Source organism: Mustelus asterias, chromosome 18 (genome assembly GCF_964213995.1).
Source record: "Mustelus asterias chromosome 18, sMusAst1.hap1.1, whole genome shotgun sequence".
In the NCBI taxonomy this organism is placed as follows: Eukaryota; Metazoa; Chordata; class Chondrichthyes; order Carcharhiniformes; family Triakidae; genus Mustelus; species Mustelus asterias.
The window spans coordinates 10,396,433-10,415,076 of NC_135818.1; the positions used below are offsets into that span (position 1 = coordinate 10,396,433).

Consider the following 18,644-nt stretch of genomic DNA (forward strand, 5'->3'; position numbering starts at 1 on the left):
CTGGAATTAAGAATCTACTGATGACCATGAAACCATTGTCGATTGTCGGAAAAACCCATCTGGTTCACTAATGTCCTTTAGGGAAGGAAATCTGCCATCCTTACCTGTTCTGGCCTACATGTGGCTCCAGAGCCACAGCAATGTGGTTGACCCTCAACTGTCCTCCAAGGGCAACTAGGGATGGGCAATAAATGCTGATGTGGAGATGCCGGCGTTGGACTGGGGCAAACGCAGTAAGAAGTCTCTCAACACCAAGTTAAAGTCCAACAGGTTTATTTAGTAGCAAAATCCACTAACTTTTGGAGCGCTGCCCCTTCATCAAGTGAGTCACCTGACTCACTTGACAAAGGGGCAACACTCCGAAAGCTAGTGAGTGGATTTTGCTACCAAATAAACCTGTTGGACTTTAATCTGGTGTTGTGAGACTTCTTACAATAAATGCTGACCAGCCAGAGATGCCCGTGTCCCATGAATGATTAAAAAAAATATAAGAGGATATTAACTCATTACACCCAATATCTTGCTTTGCTGCACAAATGATGTGTTTTGGGGAAAAAAAGCCCAAGGAAGAGAAGGCCATTCAATCCTTAACCCTCTCGTATCCTAGCTCTTCCATCGCAGCACCCAATAAGATGTTGAATAACTCCATTAGTAAACAAGGATTGTCGTGAAAAGTCATGAGTGTTCTATTAACATTCCAACAAAAGGTCATTAACCTGAAACGGTGGCACAGTGGTGAACACTGCTGCCTCTCAGCACCAGGGACCCGAGTTCAATTTCGGGTGTGGGTCACTGTGCAGAGTCTGCACGTTCTCCCCGTGTCTGCGTGGGTTTCCTCAGGGTGCCCGGCTTCCTCCCACAGTCCAAAGATGTGCAGGTTAGGTTGATTGGCCATGCTAAATTGCCCTTTAGTGTCCTGGGTTAGAGGGATTAGCGGGGTAAATATGTGGGGTTGCAGGAATAAGGCGTAGGTGGGATTGTTGTCGATACAGACTCGATGGGCCGAATGGCCTCCTTCTGCACTGTTGGGTTTCTATGGTTTCTTTCTAAGATTTCCTGTCTTTCTATACACTGATGCTGCCTGACACACAGTATTTTCGGATTTTTATTTCACATTTCCAGCGTCTTCAGTACTTTACTTTAACATTTTTTAACACTCTATATTTGATATCATCCAAATGCATATAGAACTTCCTTGCTCAGTTGCAATTATCCATTATTACAACACACTGCAAGATCAAAACTACTGGTGGAAGACAGAAATGCATTCTAGTTGGCTAATTGGCTAAACTAATGTATGATAAGTTTCGGGTGGCAGAGTGGTTAGCACTGCTGCCTCTCAGCGCCAGGGACCCGAGTTCGATTCCCAGCTCGGGTCACTGCCTGTGTGGAGTCTGCACATTCTCCCCGTGTCTGCGTGGGTTTCCTCCGGGTGCTCTGGTTTCCTCCCACAGTCCGAAAGACATACTGGTTAGGTGGATTGGCTATGCCAAATTCTCCCTCAGTGTACCCGGACAGGCGCCGGAGTGTGGCGACTGGGGGATTTTCACAGTAACTTCATTGCAGTGTTAATGGCAGCCTATTTGTGACACTAATAAATAAATACGTCCCGATATTTCTTGGACAAAACTTATAACCACATTGAAAATATCACTGTTATGTTGTATTTCAATTTGTGCGTTGAGTTGCAGAAAGCAGATGCAGTAAGTAATTGGGAAAGCTAACAGAGTATTAGTGTTTATTGTGAGGGGAATTGAGATGAAAAGTAGGGAGGTTATGCTTCAGTTATACAGGGCATTGGTGAGGCCACATCTGGAGTGTTGTGTACAGTATTGGTCTCCTTATGTAAAGAAGGATGTAAATGCATTGGAAGCAGTTCAGAGAAGATTTACTAGGCTAACACCTGGAATGGGTGAGGAGTCTTATGAGGAAAGGTTGGACAGGCTGGGCTTTATCCGCCGGAGTTTAGAAGAGTGAGAAGCGACTTGACTGAAACATATAAGATCCTGAGGAATATTGACAGTGGAGAGGATGTTTCCTCTTGTGGGAGGAACTAGCACTAGAGGGTCACTGTATAAAAGTAAAGGGTCGCTCATTTAAGACAGAAACCAGGAGAATATTTTTCCCCCTCTATGTGCAGAGTCTTTGGAACTCTCTTCCTCAGAAGGCAGTGGAAGGAGAATCTTTGAATATTTTTAAGGCAGAGTTAGATAGATTCTTGATCAGTGCGGGGGTGAAAGGTTATCGGGGTAGGCGGGAATTTGGAGAAATCAGATCAGCTGTGATTTTATTGTGTGATTGGAGGGGCAGTCATACAGTACAGAAAGAGGCCCTTTGGCCCATCGTCTCTGCGTGGCCCTCGAGCACCTATCCATTCTAATCCCAATTTCCAGCATTTGGCCGTAGCCTTGTATGCTATGGTGTTTCAAGTGCTCATCGAAATGCTTTTCAAGTGTTGTGAGGGTTTCTGCCTCTCCCTCCCTTTCAGGCACTGAGTTCCAGATTCCCATCACCCTCTGAGGAGAAAGGTTTTTCCTCACATCCCCTCGATACCTTCTTCCCTTAACATAAATCTATGCCCCCTGGTTATTGACCCCTCTACAAAGGGGAAAGTTTCTTCCTATCCACCCTCTCTATGCCCCTCGTGATTGTGTACACCTCAATCTTGTACCCCCTCAGCCTTCTCTGCTCGAAGGAAAACAACCCCAGCCTAACCAGCCTCTCTTCATAGCTGAGACGCTCCAGCCCGGGTAACATCCTGGTGAATCTCCTGTGTACCCTCTCCAGTGCAATCACATCCTTCCTATAGTGTGGCGACCAGAACTGTGTACTGTACTCCAGCTGGTTTTAACCCCCCCCAACCCCCAGCTACTTCCCTATTGGGCGGGCCTCCACTCAACTAATAGGGGAGCCCATATTCCACAGGGGCCCATGGAGGGATCTATTGATGATCCCCTGCGGCCATCATATCTCTCCACTCTCAAATCTGTTTCTTCCCCTGACACCCACCACAGGAGGGGTGGGGGTGGGGTGCTTTTTCACCACTTATTGGCCTGGGGTCAGTGGATGGCTCAGACGGTGTGAAGCAGATTGGAAACCTTTGCTTCTGAGTGGACCACTGTAGAGCCACGGACACCGGGTCTTCTTGAGGCCTCGCTTCAGTGGGGGCGCCGAACCCTTTCCGCTTCCATCTCGAAATCCGTGTCCTCATCACCCGGAAGGGGGCAGGCGTGGGGTCGACTTCCAGTCGACTTTGGCAGTGGCTGGTAATGAGGCCTGCACTGACACTGGCTCCTTACTCCTGAGGAGTTTCCTGGCAGTTTTCACCTGCGTGAGTGCAAGATGAGAAACTTGGACACAGATTCAATATCGAAACTTGCCACAGAAATATTTGCAGGCAGCTTCCATTTTGCCCGGCACTTGGACCTTATAAGACACAGGCCCTGAGGCCCCCACAAGCCAAATTGACCCTAGTGTCGGGGGATTAACAGGGTAAATATGTGGGGTTATGGGAATAGTGCCTGGGTAGGATTGTGGGTGGTGCAGACTCGATGGGCCGAATGGCCTCTTTCTGCACTGTAGGGATTCTATCATTTTTTCCATTATGATCCCGGGGATCCAACCCTTGCCATCCCCACAGTTCCACATATGGACTGGGTCGCCAGTTTTGAACATTCTTCCTGTCCTTGCAGAATCATGGTTCCTCTTCTGGTTCTCTTGTTGGAACTCCACCCTCCCAGCTAGGTTTGGGAACAGGAGACTTAATCTTATCGGATGTTCGGTCCCCATTAGCCATTCCGTTGGGGCGATTCCTGTCAGTGTGTGAGAGGTAGCCTTGCAGTCAAAAGAAAATCGCGCCAGTTTGGCCTCTATGGATGCTGCAGGTTGCTGCTTCATGCCGAGCTTAAAGGTCCGCGCCATTCGTTCAGCCAACCCATTCGAGGACGGCTGATAGGGTGCTTTCCTAGTATGTTTGATTCCAATGGAAAGCATGAAGGTCTGAAACTTAGTGCTAATAAAGGCAGTGCCATTGTTAGAGACCTGGATTCGGGTATCCCGTGTGTGCAGAAACCTTGCCATGGTTTCTCCTCGTTTGAAGACAGGAGAGAGATAGAGAATCTGGTGCAACGACAATATCTCTCCTGCAATGTCAACAAAACGAAGGAGATTGTCATCGGCTTCAGGAAGCGCAGTGGAGGTCATGCCCCTGTCTACATCAATGGGGACAAAGTAAAAATGGTTGAGAGCTTCAGGTTTTTAGGTGTCCAGATCACCAACAACCTGTCCTGGTCCCCCCATGCCGACACTATAGTTAAGAAAGCCCCACCAACGCCTCTACTGTCTCAGGAGACTAAGGAAATTTGGCATGTCCGCGACGACTTCTACGGATGCACCATAGAAAGCATTCTTTCCGGTTGTATCACAGCTTGGTATGTCTCCTGCTCTGCCCAAGACCTTGTCCCCGTGATACCCCTGCCTGTATTTTGTTATGATCTTGACTGTATGTTACAAGGACAAGTGTCACCTGTTGCCCATGGATTTTCGCCCCACTCCGTTTCCGATCTGGCCTGTGCCACTGCTTGGAAAGCTACTCATCTGAAGCAGGTGGGAGCTTAATAAAGCTTCACAAAGACTGCAAGACGAGGAATTTTATTTCCCAGTCCACGGACAGCAAGTCCGCAGGGGAGGTGATGGCCTGATGGTATTATCACCCGACTATTAATCCATAAACTCATCTAATGTTCTGGGGACCTGGGAGATGGTGGAATTCGAATTCAATAAACACATCTAGAATCAAGAATCTACTGACGACCGCGCAACCATTGTCGATTGTTGGTTCACTAATGTCCTTTAGGGAAGGAAATCTGCCAGCCTTACCTGGTCTGGTCCAGAGCAAGAGTTTTAACAACAACAGGTTAAAGTCCAACAGGTTTATTTGGTAGCAACTGCCATTAGCTTTCGGAGCGCTGCTCCTTCGTCAGATGGAGTGGAAATCTGCTCTCAAACAGGGCACAGAGACACAAAATCAAGTTACAGAATACTGATTAGAATGCGAATCTCTACAGCCAACCAGGTCTTAAAGATACAGACAATGTGAGTGGAGGGAGCATTAAGCGCAGGTTAAAGAGATGTGTATTGTCTCCAGACAGGACAGCCAGTGAGATTCTGCAAGTCCAGGAGACAAGCTGTGGGGGTTACTGATAGTGTGACATAAACCCAACATCCCGGTTTAGACCGTCCTCATGTGTGCGGAACTTGGCTATCAGTTTCTACTCAGCGACTCTGCATTGTCGTGTGTCGTGAAGGCCGCCTTGGAGAACGCTTTCAGCGGGCTTTCAGCCTCTGATCTTCGGGTAGGGGTTCTCCAAGGCTGCCTTGACGACACACAACAGCGCAGAGTCGCTGAGCAGAAACTGATAGCCAAGTTCCGCACACATGAGGACGGCCTAAACCGGGATGTTGGGTTTATGTCACACTATCAGTAACCCCCACAGCTTGCCCCCTGGACTTGCAGAATCTCACTGGCTGTCCTGTCTGGAGACAATACACATCTCTTTAACCTGCGCTTAATGCTCCCTCCACTCACATTGTCGGTATCTTTAAGACCTGGTTGGTTGTAGAGATTAGCATTCTAATCAGTATTCTGTAACTTGATTTTGTGTCTCTGTGCCCTGTTTGAGAGCAGATTTCCACTCCATCTGACGAAGGAGCAGCGCTCCGAAAGCTAATGGCATTTGCTACCAAATAAACCTGTTGGACTTTAACCTGGTGTTGTTAAAACTCTTACTGTGTTTACCCCAATCCAACGCCGGCATCTCCACATCTGGTCCAGAGCCACAGCAATGGGATTGATTCTTAACTGCCATCGAAGGGCGACTAGGAATGGGCAATAAATGCTGGCCCAGCCAGTGATGCCCATGTCCCACAGATAAATAAAAAAACAATCTTGGAAAATTGTGGGATTCAATATAGAAACTTTGGGGCAAATTTTATTTTACCGTCCCGCCCGCCATGGGAATCGGAGCGGGTGGGACCATGGAAAGGTCCGTTGACCTCAGGTGGGATTTTCCGGTTTCGGGGTGAGCGAAGCCAGAAAGTCCCGCTCTTTATGTTGAGGTTTGTGCATCAAATGTAGGTTCGCTTCCTTTTAATTAAAAGTCAGTTTACTGGGTTGATTTAGCATATTCATAAATCTTACATGAATAATAATAGCACATTCTAGTGTTAGAAAATCAAAACTGGACAGAGAAGAGCTCAAAAAAAAAATCTTTTTGGAAAGCAAGAAATGTGATTTTTTTTATTTGTGGCAAGTTTCTGAATTGAGTTTAATCTAAGACTGTTTTATTTCCACCAAGCCTGATATATTGGCGGATATATTGCTGAAAGAAAAGACATTTGTCGAAGTTTTTGTCTTACACTCATCAGGACAATTGCAAGAATACCAATAATACTTTGTGTGAGAAGAGAGTGCTGATTGGCCGAGGTGTCGCCATGCAGCATACACCAGTTGATGATGACTGACAGTTAACTGCCCAGCATTGTTTGAAAATTTAAACCGGGGCGGCTTGACTTTGGCCACGACCCTGAGGAATGAACCAGCGTGGGCATCAGGAGTTTTGTTTCACCTAAACAGGTGCAATGTGTGTACGTGTCCTTTCTGTCTGCAAAGGATTACAAACCATGCCAGGCAAATGACAAAAGAAGCTAAGATGACTCCATCATGTATCGGCTTTACCCTGGAACGTTGGCATTTCCCACTCTGCTGCTTTCCGGACGCTAAAAAATCAAATTGCTTATCTTTATCCTGTCTTGATGCCCAGAATGAAATGTTTGAGTATCATCTTGCCTTACACCAGATGAATTGGGTTCTCCATCGTTGATGCTTCCGTTTAGAACTCTTGCAGACTTGTCTTTGTGTGGCAGAGCTTTCACCTTTGGTTTCTATTTTGTGTTTGAAAGGAGGGAGTAAAGTTTCATCTGAAGAGCGATGTGTGTCCACTGACCAAGATGGCAATGCTGTGGACTGGAATGATGCTGCTGAGACAAGCGCTCGATCACACACAGGAGTTTGCAAATTACTCAAAATGCTCGGATGAAAGGTCACGGAGGTATTCGTGATCGTAAAGCAATCCGTAAAAAGAGGCAGGGAGTAAATTCGACTGGAATCCACATAGGTTGAGTTGGAAGGGGGGGTGGGGCGGGCGGCGCAGTGGTCAGCACTGCTGCCTCACCGTGCCAGGGACCCGGGTTCAATTCCCGGCCTTGAGTCACTGCCTGTGTGGAGTCTGCACATTCTCCTCGTGTCTGCATGGGTTTCCTCCGGGTGCTCCGGATTCCTCCCACAGTCCGAAAGGTGTGCTAGTTAGGTTGATTGGTCATGCTAAATTCTCCCTCAGTGTACCCGAACAGGTGCCCGGGTATGGCGAATAGGGGATTTTAACAGTAACTTCATTGCAGTGTCGATGGAAGCATTTTTCATAGAGTCATGGGCCCTGATTTCACCAGCACGCCCGCCCCGATTTTGGTTCACAGCACAGCATCCTCCATTGGCCTCAGCCTAGGGCGGGCATGCCGGTAGAATTCCAGCCATAGAATCCTACAGTGCAGAAGGAGGCCATTTGGCCCATTGAGTCTGCACCGACCACAATCCCACCCAGGCCCTATCTCCATAACCCCATGCATTTACTGTAACTAGTCCCCCTGACACTAAGGGGCAATTTAGCATGACCAATCCACCTAACCCGCACATCTTTGGACTGCGGGAGGAAACCGGAGCACCCGGAGGAAACCCAGGCAGACACGGGGAGAATGTGCAGACTCCGCACAGACAGTGACCCAAGCCGGGAATCGAACTCGAGTCCCTGGCAGTGTGAGGCAGCAGTGCTAACCACTGTGCCACCGTGCCGCCCAGACTTGTGACACTAATAAATAAACTTCAAAAACTTTTAAAAATGAAAGGTGTTCAGATCGGAAATGTGGCCGTGCAGAGGGCGCCAGGCAAATTCAGTCTTCGAAGCAGACATTCTGGAAGTTAAAGTTTATTTATTAGTGTCATAAGTAAGGCTTACATTAACACTGCAATGAAGTTACTGTGAAAATCCCCGAGTCGCCACACTCCGGCGCCTGTTCGGGTACACTGAGGGAGAGTTTAGCACGGCCAATACACCTAACCAGCATTCGGACTGTGGGAGGAAACTGGAGCACCCGGAGGAAACCCACGCAGACACGGGGAGGATGTGCAACCTCCACACAGACAGTGACCCAAGCCGGGAATCGAACCCGGGTCCCTGGTGCCGTGAGGCAGCAGTGCTAACCACTGTGCCGCCATGGAAGGCCCACCTAAATGTGGGTGCCCGGGCGCAAATGTATTGGGCATCAGATCGCGGGGGAATTCCTGAAGCGGAGGAGAGAATGGACAAACCACCAGAGTACAAGACTTGAAGATCAAAGTAACCTATTAGGGATACGTGATAGCAACCCCATTTCTGTGCTCTTTTCTGTGGATATAAGCGTATTGACTTGCTAAGCTATATTAGGCCAGTCACTGTAAAACTGCTTAGGCAGTAAAATATCTTGAAATAAATTGCAAAGTTAAACAGGTTTTTTTTTGCCCGGGTCACATGCCTGCACTGACGAGTTCAACAGTTCAACGTTGGGAAAGGTTTTAAATTTTTGTTCCATCCGAAGGGTGAAAAATAATTCCCTTCAGCGCTTGGTACTGGCTTAATTGTGGCTGACAGGAAGGGGATCAGTGTTTTGATAATAAATGTCTGCTGTTCTTTTCTGACCAGCGTCAAGATCTTTTGTGCTGCCCTTTTTGTGAGCCCACTGCAGATTAAGCCCACATGAATGCACTGACAGCAAGCTGACATCAAACGCCACCCGTTTGGAGAAGGTGCTTTTCTCTCGGCCCAGCTCGAGCACTCATCCACAAAAAAGCCTTCGCTGCCACGGACGCAGTGAGGAGAAAACTGAATAGAACGATTTGACGGGTTCATCAAACATTTTACACAGAATTACGCAGTTCAAACGAATTGTGAATTTTCCGCTCCCTGAGAACGGCCAGGAATTTGCACACCAAGGCTTTCCGATTAATTCATAGAATGAAGCGCATGAAGAGGCCATTCAGCCCTTCGAAGCTGCACCGACAACAATCCCACCCGGGCCCTATCCCCCTAACCCCATGTATTTACCCTGCTAGTCCCCCTGACACTCAGGGGCAATTCAGCACGGCCAATCCACCTAACTTGCACACCTTTGGACTGTGGGAGGAAACAGGAGCACCCGGAGGAAACCCACGCAGACACGAGGAGAACGTGCAAACTCCGCACAGACAGTGACCCACAGTGCTAACCACTGTGCCGCCCATTCTACGTGCCAACAAACCAAACTTCAATCAGGTGTAACTGCATGAAATGAGAAAATTAGACAGGTCAATTCAAAACCGTCAAGTTTAGGTTGCTAAAATGTGCTTGGATCTCGAGTTCCTTATCATTTCAAATGTTTGCACTGATTAGGCTCACCAGAAATCTGTGAGCTGTTTTGTTTAGTGTCAGCCATTGCTTATTTGGTGACACGCTCCCCTCTTGAATCACGAGGTTCCAGGTTCAAGTGCCAGGACTTGCGCACAGGAAATCGAGGCTGGCCACTCCAGTGCAGTACTGAGAGGGTGCTGTACTGTCAGCGGTGCTGTCTTTTGGATGAGACATTAAACCAAGGTCCTATCTGCTTTCTCGTGTGGATATAAGTGATCCCGTGGCACTCGTTCGGAGAAGAGCAGGGTGGGTTGTCCGAGCCAATATCCGTCCCTCAATCAACATTATCGCGTCATTATCACATTACTGGTTGTGCGAGTTTACTGCGTGCAAATTGGCTGCTGCATTTCCTGAATTACAACAGTGACTACTCCAATACTTCATTGGTTGTAAGGCACTTTGAGATGCCCAGTGGCTGTGAGAGGCGCTACATGGATGCAAGTCTGCCTTTTCCTGTTTTGCAGCAAACCAATTTTTGGACGCAAGTATTTTAGTAGTTATGATGGTGACCCGTGTTTCCAAGTTGTTTGGAATTTCAGAGAATCATAGAATCCCTGCAGTGTGGAAGGAGGTCATTCAGCCCCATTGAGTCTGCACCAACAACAATCCCACCCCGGCCCTATCCTCATAACCCCATGCATTTCCCCGGATAATCCCCCTAATACTAAGGGGCAATTTAGCACGGCCAATCCACCTAACCTGCACATCTTTGGAGTGTGGGAGGAAACCGGAGCACCCGGAGGAAACCCACGCAGACACGGGGAGAACGTGCAAACGTGCTGCCCCTAAGTTTCCTACATGGGGCAGCATGGCGGCACAGTGGTTAGCACTGCTGCCTCACAGCGCCAGGGACTCTGGTTCGATGCCCGACTTGGGTCACTGTCTGTGTGGAGTTTACACATTCTCCTCGTGTCTGCGTGGGTTTCCTCCGGGTGCTCCGGTTTCCTCCCACATTCCAAAGATGTGCGGGTTAGGTGGATTGGCCATGCCCGAAATTGCCCCTCCATGTCATAGATACATAGAAGATAGGAGCAGGAGGAGGCCATTCGGCCCTTCGAGCTGCTCCGCCATTCAGCACAATCATGGCTGATCGTCCAACTCAATAGCCTAATCCTGCTTTCTCCCCAAAACCTTGATCCCGTTCGCCCCAAATGTTACACCTAGCCGTCTCCTGAATGTTTTGGCATCAACTACTTCCTGTGATAATGAATTCCAAAGATGGTTAGGGGGATTAGTGGGGTAAGCACATGGGGTTAGGGAGATAGGGCCTGGGTAAGATGCACTGTCGGAGAGTTAGTGCAGACTCGCTGGACCAAATGGACTCTTCCTGCACTGTAGGGATTCAATAACTTGGCTGTTCAAACTGCTGACTTAGCTGCAATAAAAGTTGCCAGAACAGAGTAGCTTCTTGAAGGGACAATCTGTAAAATAAACCTGTCAAAGAAATACTGTAGTCTGAATGTTATTCTGTCCTGGAGACCTCTATTGGCCAAACACTCTATTTGAAATTAATTTGATTTGATTTGATTTATTATTGTCACATGTATTAACATACAGTGAAAAATATTGTTTTTTGCGCGCTATACAGACAAAGCATACTGTTCATAGAGAAGGAAAAGGGAGTGTGCAGAATGTAGTGTTACAGTCATAGCTAGGGTGTAGAGAAAGATCAACTTAATGCCAGGTAAGTCCACTCAAAAGTCTGACGGCAGCAGGGAAGAAGTTGTTCTTGAGTCGGTTGGTACATGACCTCAGACTTTTGTAATTCTTTCCTGACGGAAGAAGGTGGAAGAGAGAATGTCCGGGGTGCGTGGGGTCCTTAATTATGCTGGCTGCTTTGCCGAGGCAGCGGGAAGTGTAGACAGAGTCAGTGGATGGGAGGCTGGTTTGCATGATGGATTGGGCTACATTCACAACCTTTTTTAGTTCCTTGTGGTCTTGGGCAGAGCAGGAGCCATTCCAAGCTGTGATACAACCTCTGGTGCATCTGTAAAAGTTGGTGAGAGTCATAGCTGACATGCCAAATTAAATCATCTTCTCCAGGAGGCGATACTTGAGGAGAAGTTTGCAGATGTGCCCCGAGCACTGAAATGTTACTTAGCTAACAATATTTAGCTCTCCCACTTTCTATGCCTTTTAGCTTTGACAAAGGGTCATCTGGACTTGAAACGTCAGCTCTTTTCTCTCCTCGCAGATACTGCCAGACCTGCTGAGATTTTCCAGCGTTTTCTCTCCTGGCTGAAATATTCTTGTCTAATTTTCTTCCAGAAACCCTTCGCAAATGCGTGTACAACGGCACGGAGTATGCAGAAGGTGAGGTGTACCGCATGGAGGCTTGCTGGTTCTGCCGCTGTCGGGGTGGGATCTCGCTGTGTTCAAAAGCGGAGTGTGGAGAGCTGAAGTGTGAAAACTATTACATCCCCGAGGGAGAGTGCTGTCCGGTTTGTCAGGGTAAGTTTCCACTGACGGGAATGAAGGTCTGGATTATAAAGAGGTGCCTCCGGCAAAAAAATAAAATTCCGCAATAACGCACTGTACTGTGCATTGCATTGAAATGACATTGCTCACGCCTATCCATTGTCTGTCGATAGTTATAGGAAGTGGGCAGATGGTATAATCCACTGAGTAACTTGAAATAATTTCACATTACTACATAACCAATGCACAACCATGAGGGAGACCTTCAGACTGGACATTTGTTGATAAAGGATACTAACTGTGTTATGTTTAGAGGGACAATGTTTTCATGTAGGAACGTGGGAAGCTCCCACAATAGAGGGAATAAGCTGATATCTGCAAAAACTACCAAGTTTGCACATTCTCCCCATGTATGTGTGGGTTTCCTCCGGGTGCTCCAGTTTCCTCCCACAGTCTAAAGTTGTGCAGGTTATGTGGATTGGCCATGCTAAATTGCCTCTTATTGTCCAAAGATGTGCAGGTTAGGGGATTGGCCATGCTAAATTGCCCCTTAGTGCCCAAAGATGTGAGTTAGGTTGATTGGCCATGATAAATTGCCCTTAGTGTCAAAAGATGTGCCGGTTAGATGGACTGGCCTTGATAAATTTCCCCTTAATGTCCAGAGATGTACAGGTTAGATGAATTGGCCATGCTAAATTGCCCCTTCGTGTCAGGGGGATTAGCTAGGGTAAATATATGGGGTTACAGGAATAGGGCCTGGGTGGGATTGTTGTCGGTACAGGCTGGGTGGGCCAAATGGCCTCCTTCTGCACTGCAGGATTCTATGATCTGCAGTAGTGGGGCGTGGAATGTGTTGAAACCAGCTGAGTTACCTCGCAGCAATATCACAGACAGCTGGAATTTATGTTGTGATTGTACCTCAGTCTTTAAATGGAAAACTGTTTCCAGAGCAAATTTGAAACAAACAAAAAATCCCTTCCACAGAACTGAAAGCTGAGGCCTTGATGTTGATGCGTCAGAGGAAAAGGGGAAGGGCCGGACTTCACACCAATATTGTGTCTTCAACATTCCCAATTCCATTTTTGTAAATTTCATTCACTTAAATCACACATTGTAGAAAACTAAATAGCCAAATATTACTGCAGTATTGTGGCAAATTGATTGCGAACATTAATGGAATAAGCCTGACTTGCAAGCACAAAACTGGTGTTGCAACACTTTTAAAGTGACAAGTATGAACGGTTTCCCTCATAAGTTAATGTGCTTGTAATTTCTTTAGAAGCTCTGTTTCATAGAATCCCTGCAATACTATAGGAGATCATTCAGCCCATTGAGTCTGCACCGTCAACAATCCCACCCAGGTCCTATCCCCGTGCCCCAACATATTTATCCTAGCTACACCCCTTGACACTAAGGGGCAATTTAGCATGACCAATCCACCTAAACTGCACATCTTTGGACTGTGGGAGGAAACCGGAGCACGCAGAGGAAACCCACGCAGACACGGGGAGAATGTGCAGACTCCACTAAGACAGTGACGCAAGCTGGGAATCGAACCCGGGTCCCTGGCACTGTGAGGCAGCACTGCTAACCACTGTGCCACTGTGGTGCCTGTTTTATTGCCAGTAATGTTTGCATATTAAGTCACATTAATTCACTCATTATCTCTTTGGTGACTGAATTATCTCTTTGGTGACTGAAACACATGCTTAAAGGACAATAAATATATTGACTTTTCGTGCTGGAATTGCACAATGGAAGAACATGCCCACATTGAACGTCTAAGTAAATCATTAAGTTGCAATATTACTGTGACAAAATTTTAATATTTCCTTGTGTTGCAATATGCCTTTAAGGGTATCAGCATGACACCACTAGAAGGGAAATGTGTCATACGTCAAATGTGTCTTAGTATCACTTTTACTTTGAGCAGAGCACAGTACACACAGCTCTGAAAGCTTCAGGCTTTATACCTATGTATAACTGTTCAATTTATTTATTATTTTATTAGTGTCACAAGTAGGCTTACATTAACACTGCAATGAAGTTACTGTGAAAATCCCCTAGTCACCACACTCCGGCGCCTGTTCGGGTACACTATTTTTGATGTGAGTGGGGTGAGAGAGAGAGTGTTGAGGTGAAGGGGAATTTTGAGGTGAGAGGGTCAGTGTTGAGGTGAGGGGTGCTGCTGTGGACGGTGGGAGTTGAGGTAAGAGGCGGTTGCTGAGGTGAGAGGGAGTGTGTTGATGTGAGGAGGGAGCTTTCAGATGAGAGGGGAACAACATGGTGTTATATCAATACACACTGATCCAACAAACACTCCCAGGATATTTACTGCAGGGATTAGGTGTGAAGTCAGTCTGTCCCCTCACGCTGCCAGCCAGAGTGCGGAGGGAACGGTGACAGCCCTTAAACACGGAGCAAACATCATCTGCAACATCCCATCAAACACTCCAATGTTGGCTACAGAGGTCCAGTGTCACTCCCACCCCATCTTAACTGTGTGACCAGGCTGCCTCATGGCTGCTAAAGTGAAGGTTCAACTTAGTCAAGCAACCTTCAGGCTCGATATCCGTAAGCTTGCGCCCATCAGACATTTACAAGGATAAGCTGCCTCTACACTCGCCCATCAAATACCCTCATTGTAGATGCAGCACAGGCCCAGATACACAAACTATCTCCCTCTACACTATCCAAACACGAATCTCCAGTGCAGGTATAGCAGAGGGTGAGATACACAGTGTGGACAGGTGAGAGGGGGAGAGTGTTGAGGCGCGAGGGGGAGAGTGTTGAGGCGAGAGGGGGAGAGTGTTGAGGCGAGAGGGGGAGAGTGTTGAGGCGAGAGGGGGAGAGTGTTGAGGCGAGGGGGGGAGAGCGTCGAGGCGCGAGGGGGAGAGTGTTGAGGCGCGAGGGGGAGAGTGTTGAGGCGAGAGGGGGAGAGTGTTGAGGCGAGAGGGGGAGAGTGTTGAGGCGAGAGGGGGAGAGCGTCGAGGCGAGGGGGGGAGAGCGTCGAGGCGAGGGGGGGAGAGCGTCGAGGCGAGGGGGGGGGGGAGTGTGGAGGTGAGAGGGGAATTTTGTGGTGGGGGTGAGGTTCTGTAACACACTGGTTGGGGCGGCACGGTAGCACAGTGGTTAGCACTGCTGCTTCACAGCTCCAGGGACCTGGGTTCGAATCCCGGCTCGGGTCACTGTCTGTGTGGAGTTTGCACATTCTCCCTGTGCCTGCATGGGTTTCCTCCGGGTGCTCCGGTTTCCTCCCACAGTCCAAAGGTGTGTGGGCTAGGTTGACTGGCCATTCTAAATTGCCCCTTAGTGTCCCAGAATGCATAGGTTAGAGGGGTTAGTGGGTAAATATGTAGGGATATGTGGATAGGGCCTGGGTGGGATTGTGGTTGGTGCACGGCCGAACGGCCTCTTTCTGCACTGTAGGATTCTATGATTACTGAGGGAGAATTTAGCATGGCCGATGCACCTAACCAGCACGTCTTTCGAACTGTGGGAGGAAATCGGAGCACCCGGAGGAAGCCCACGCAGACACAGGGAGAACATGCAAACTCCGCACTGACAGTGATCCAAAGCCAGAATTGAACCCGGGTCCCTGGCAGTGCCAACCACTGTGCCACCATGCTGCCCACCTCATGCACCTAGTCTTAATAAATCACAGCGTGTTTACCCAATCCCTCATCAGATTGATACCTTGTGTCTTGTACAGTAAATAACCAGGGGTATTTTGTTATTCTAATAATACGGCACCTAGAGGTCTGGGTAATCACTGAGTGATGCGCGACAATCAAGCACGTGGAACCAAGGCTTCGATATTGAAGGCTTTTATTGTGTAACAATGGAACTACTAACACGAATACACCAGTTCAGACTGAAGGGGTCCTGCCGGAGCAGAGGGTCTTATACCTCGCCACCGGAGGCGGGACCCCACTGGGATGTGCCATGATAACACTTATAACAGGTAAACACCCTAACCCAACAACATTGTACAACCCCCACAGTAACAACACCCTAGCCCAACAGTAACATAATAACAACCCCCAGTGGTAACCAACGATGGTTCACCACACTGAGTTTGTCATGTCCCATGTTTAAAATCCTGGAATCCAATTGTGGGAGAGACATTGCTCAAAGTGAGAGATTCTGTGAGGGTTCTTATCAGAATTTCCAGCAGATTTGTTCTCACGTGACCTTAAACCGGAGCAGATTGATGAGTCTTTCTCCTGGGTGGGGTCTCCCACTTTCGAGGTATTACTGTTAATCACCTTGGCTGCTTGTTGATTTGCAACTAGTTGGGTGAATTTTAACAAAACGCTCTGTCAGCAAGTAGCACCTTGTTTTAAGAGCAACACACAAAAATGTTTCCTTTGTCATGTGACTTCCACAAGTTCACAATCCTTCTCCCAAACAAAAGGTGAGTTTATATATAGCAATTTTTTTTGTTTGTTTATTCGTTCATGGGATGTGGGTGTCGCGGGCTGGTCCATGCAGTTTTAGTATCATCCTTGTCAATCCCCTCTGCATCGGCACTGATATCTCGACACCTCGTTTTACAAATGATGACCAGAAATGCATGCAATAGAATTCCTACAGTGAAGAAGAGGCCATTCAGCCCATCAAGTCATCACTGACTCTCCAAAAGAGCATCTTACCCTATCCCCATAACCTCACACATTTACCCCACTAATACCGTAATCTATACATCTTGGGGCTGCAAGGGGCAATTTTACCATGGCCAATCCCAACTAACCTGCACATCTTTGGATTGTGGGAGGCAACCGGAGCACCCAGAGGAAACCCACGCAGATACAGGGAGAATGTGCAGACTCCGCATAGGCAGTGACCCAAGGCCGGAATCGAACCCGAGTCCCTGGGAGGCAGCAGTGCTAACCACTGTGCCACCATGCTGCCTTCCCCAGTGCTCCCCAATTGTGGCCTGACTAAGGTTTGATACAGGTTTAGCATAACCTCATAACTTTTCAACACTATCCCTGTAAAAATAAAACTTAGTGCATGGCTTGCTTTTTTTTAATGGATTTGCATTCCTGTGATGCAGCTTGATGTATTTATGCTCAGATCCTTCGTTCATCCATCTCATCGAGACTTGCACCTTCCAAATAATAAATACCTCCCTATTCTGCCCAGCAAAATGCAACACCTTTGCCAATAATTTACCCATTCAGTAAGTTTATCAACAGTCCCTTTTGATTTGATTTAATTTATTATTGTCACATGTATAAGTCTAAAGTGAAAAGTATTGTTTCTTGCGCGCTATACAGACAAAGCATACCGTTCATAGAGAAGGAAAGGAGAAGGTGCAGGATGTAGTGTTACAGTCATAGCTAGGGTGTAGAGAAAGATCAACTTAATGCGAGGTAGGTCCATTCAAAAGTCTGACAGCAGCACGGAAGAAGCTGTTCTTGAGTCGGTTGGTACGTGACCTCAGACTTTTGTATCTTTTTCCCGGTGGAAGAGAGAATGTCCGGGGTGTGTGGGGTCCTTAATTATGCTGGCTGCTTTGCCGAGGCAGTGAAAAGTGTAGACAGAGTCAATGGATGGGAGGCTGGTTTGCGTGATGGGATTGGGCTACATTCATGAGCTTTTGTAGTTTCTTGCAGTCTTGGGCAGAGCAGGAGCCATACCAAGCTGTGATACAACCAGAAAGAATGCTTTCTATGGTGCATCTGTAAAAGTTGGTGAGAGTCGTAGCGGACATCCCAAATTTCCTTAGCCTGTTGAGAAAGTAGAGGCGTTGATGGGCTTTCTTAACCTTCCCTGTAATCGGTTGCCATCTTCCTCCATCTTGTCTGTCGCCACCCCGGAAATTTGGAGTCACCTGCAAATTTAGGAATTGTTATTTTTGATTCCAAAGTTCAAAATCTGAGTGTGAACAAAGTGATATTGAGGAATAGTTTAAATTACAGTCCCCCCACTGGCCTCCTTTCGACAGTTCATCGATTGTTTCAGGAATCGGATCCTTGAAGCCTCAGTCAGAGAGTGACGAGACAGAAGGAATTTAAAATCGTGATGTCAAGCTAAGGAATTCACAGGAAAGCTAACTAAACATCTCTTTTGGTGGGCTGCAAGCTTATCTCTTGTTACGGACAAGTTTTAGTTTTTAATCAGATGCTGGGAACTGCACGGAATTCGTCCAGATATTTTTTTAAACTTTGCCATTTCCATTGAGTTCTACACGGATGATGCATCTGAAAGGATGTTTTCTGCTAACTCTTGCTCTGATGAGAGATGAGAAATCCTGTTTACTGTTCCATTTTGCTTAATATAAAACACATCTCGGTCATAGAAACATAGAAACATGCAAGATAGGAGCAGGAGGAGGCCATTCGGCCCTTCGAGCCTGCTCCGCCATTCAACACGATCGTGGCTGATCGTCCGACTCAATAACCTAATCCTGCTTTCTCCCCATAACCTTCGATCCCATTCGCCCCAAGTGCTCTATCCAGCCGCCTCTTGAATACATTCAATGTTTTGGCATCAACTACTTCCTGTGGTAATGAATTCCACAGGCTCACCCCTCTCTGGGTGAAGAAATGTCTCCTCATCTCCATCCTAAATGGTCTACTCTGAATCCTCAGACTGTGACCCCTGATTCTGGACTCCCCCACCATCGGGAACATCCTCCCTGCATCTACCCTGTCTAGTCCTGTTAGAATTTTATAAGTCTCT

The 18,644-nt window shown here is 47.5% G+C and overlaps 1 protein-coding gene across 1 annotated transcript in view; it reads left to right on the plus strand.

Annotated features, from left to right (window-relative positions):
* LOC144506947 (cysteine-rich motor neuron 1 protein-like) overlaps nt 1-18,644 on the plus strand; it is a 240,546-nt gene that overhangs the window by 157,207 nt on the left and 64,695 nt on the right. The window contains exon 4 of the mRNA XM_078233359.1: nt 11,805-11,987. Coding sequence (XP_078089485.1) covers nt 11,805-11,987 — 183 coding nt within the window. The remainder of the gene's footprint in view (nt 1-11,804; nt 11,988-18,644) is intronic.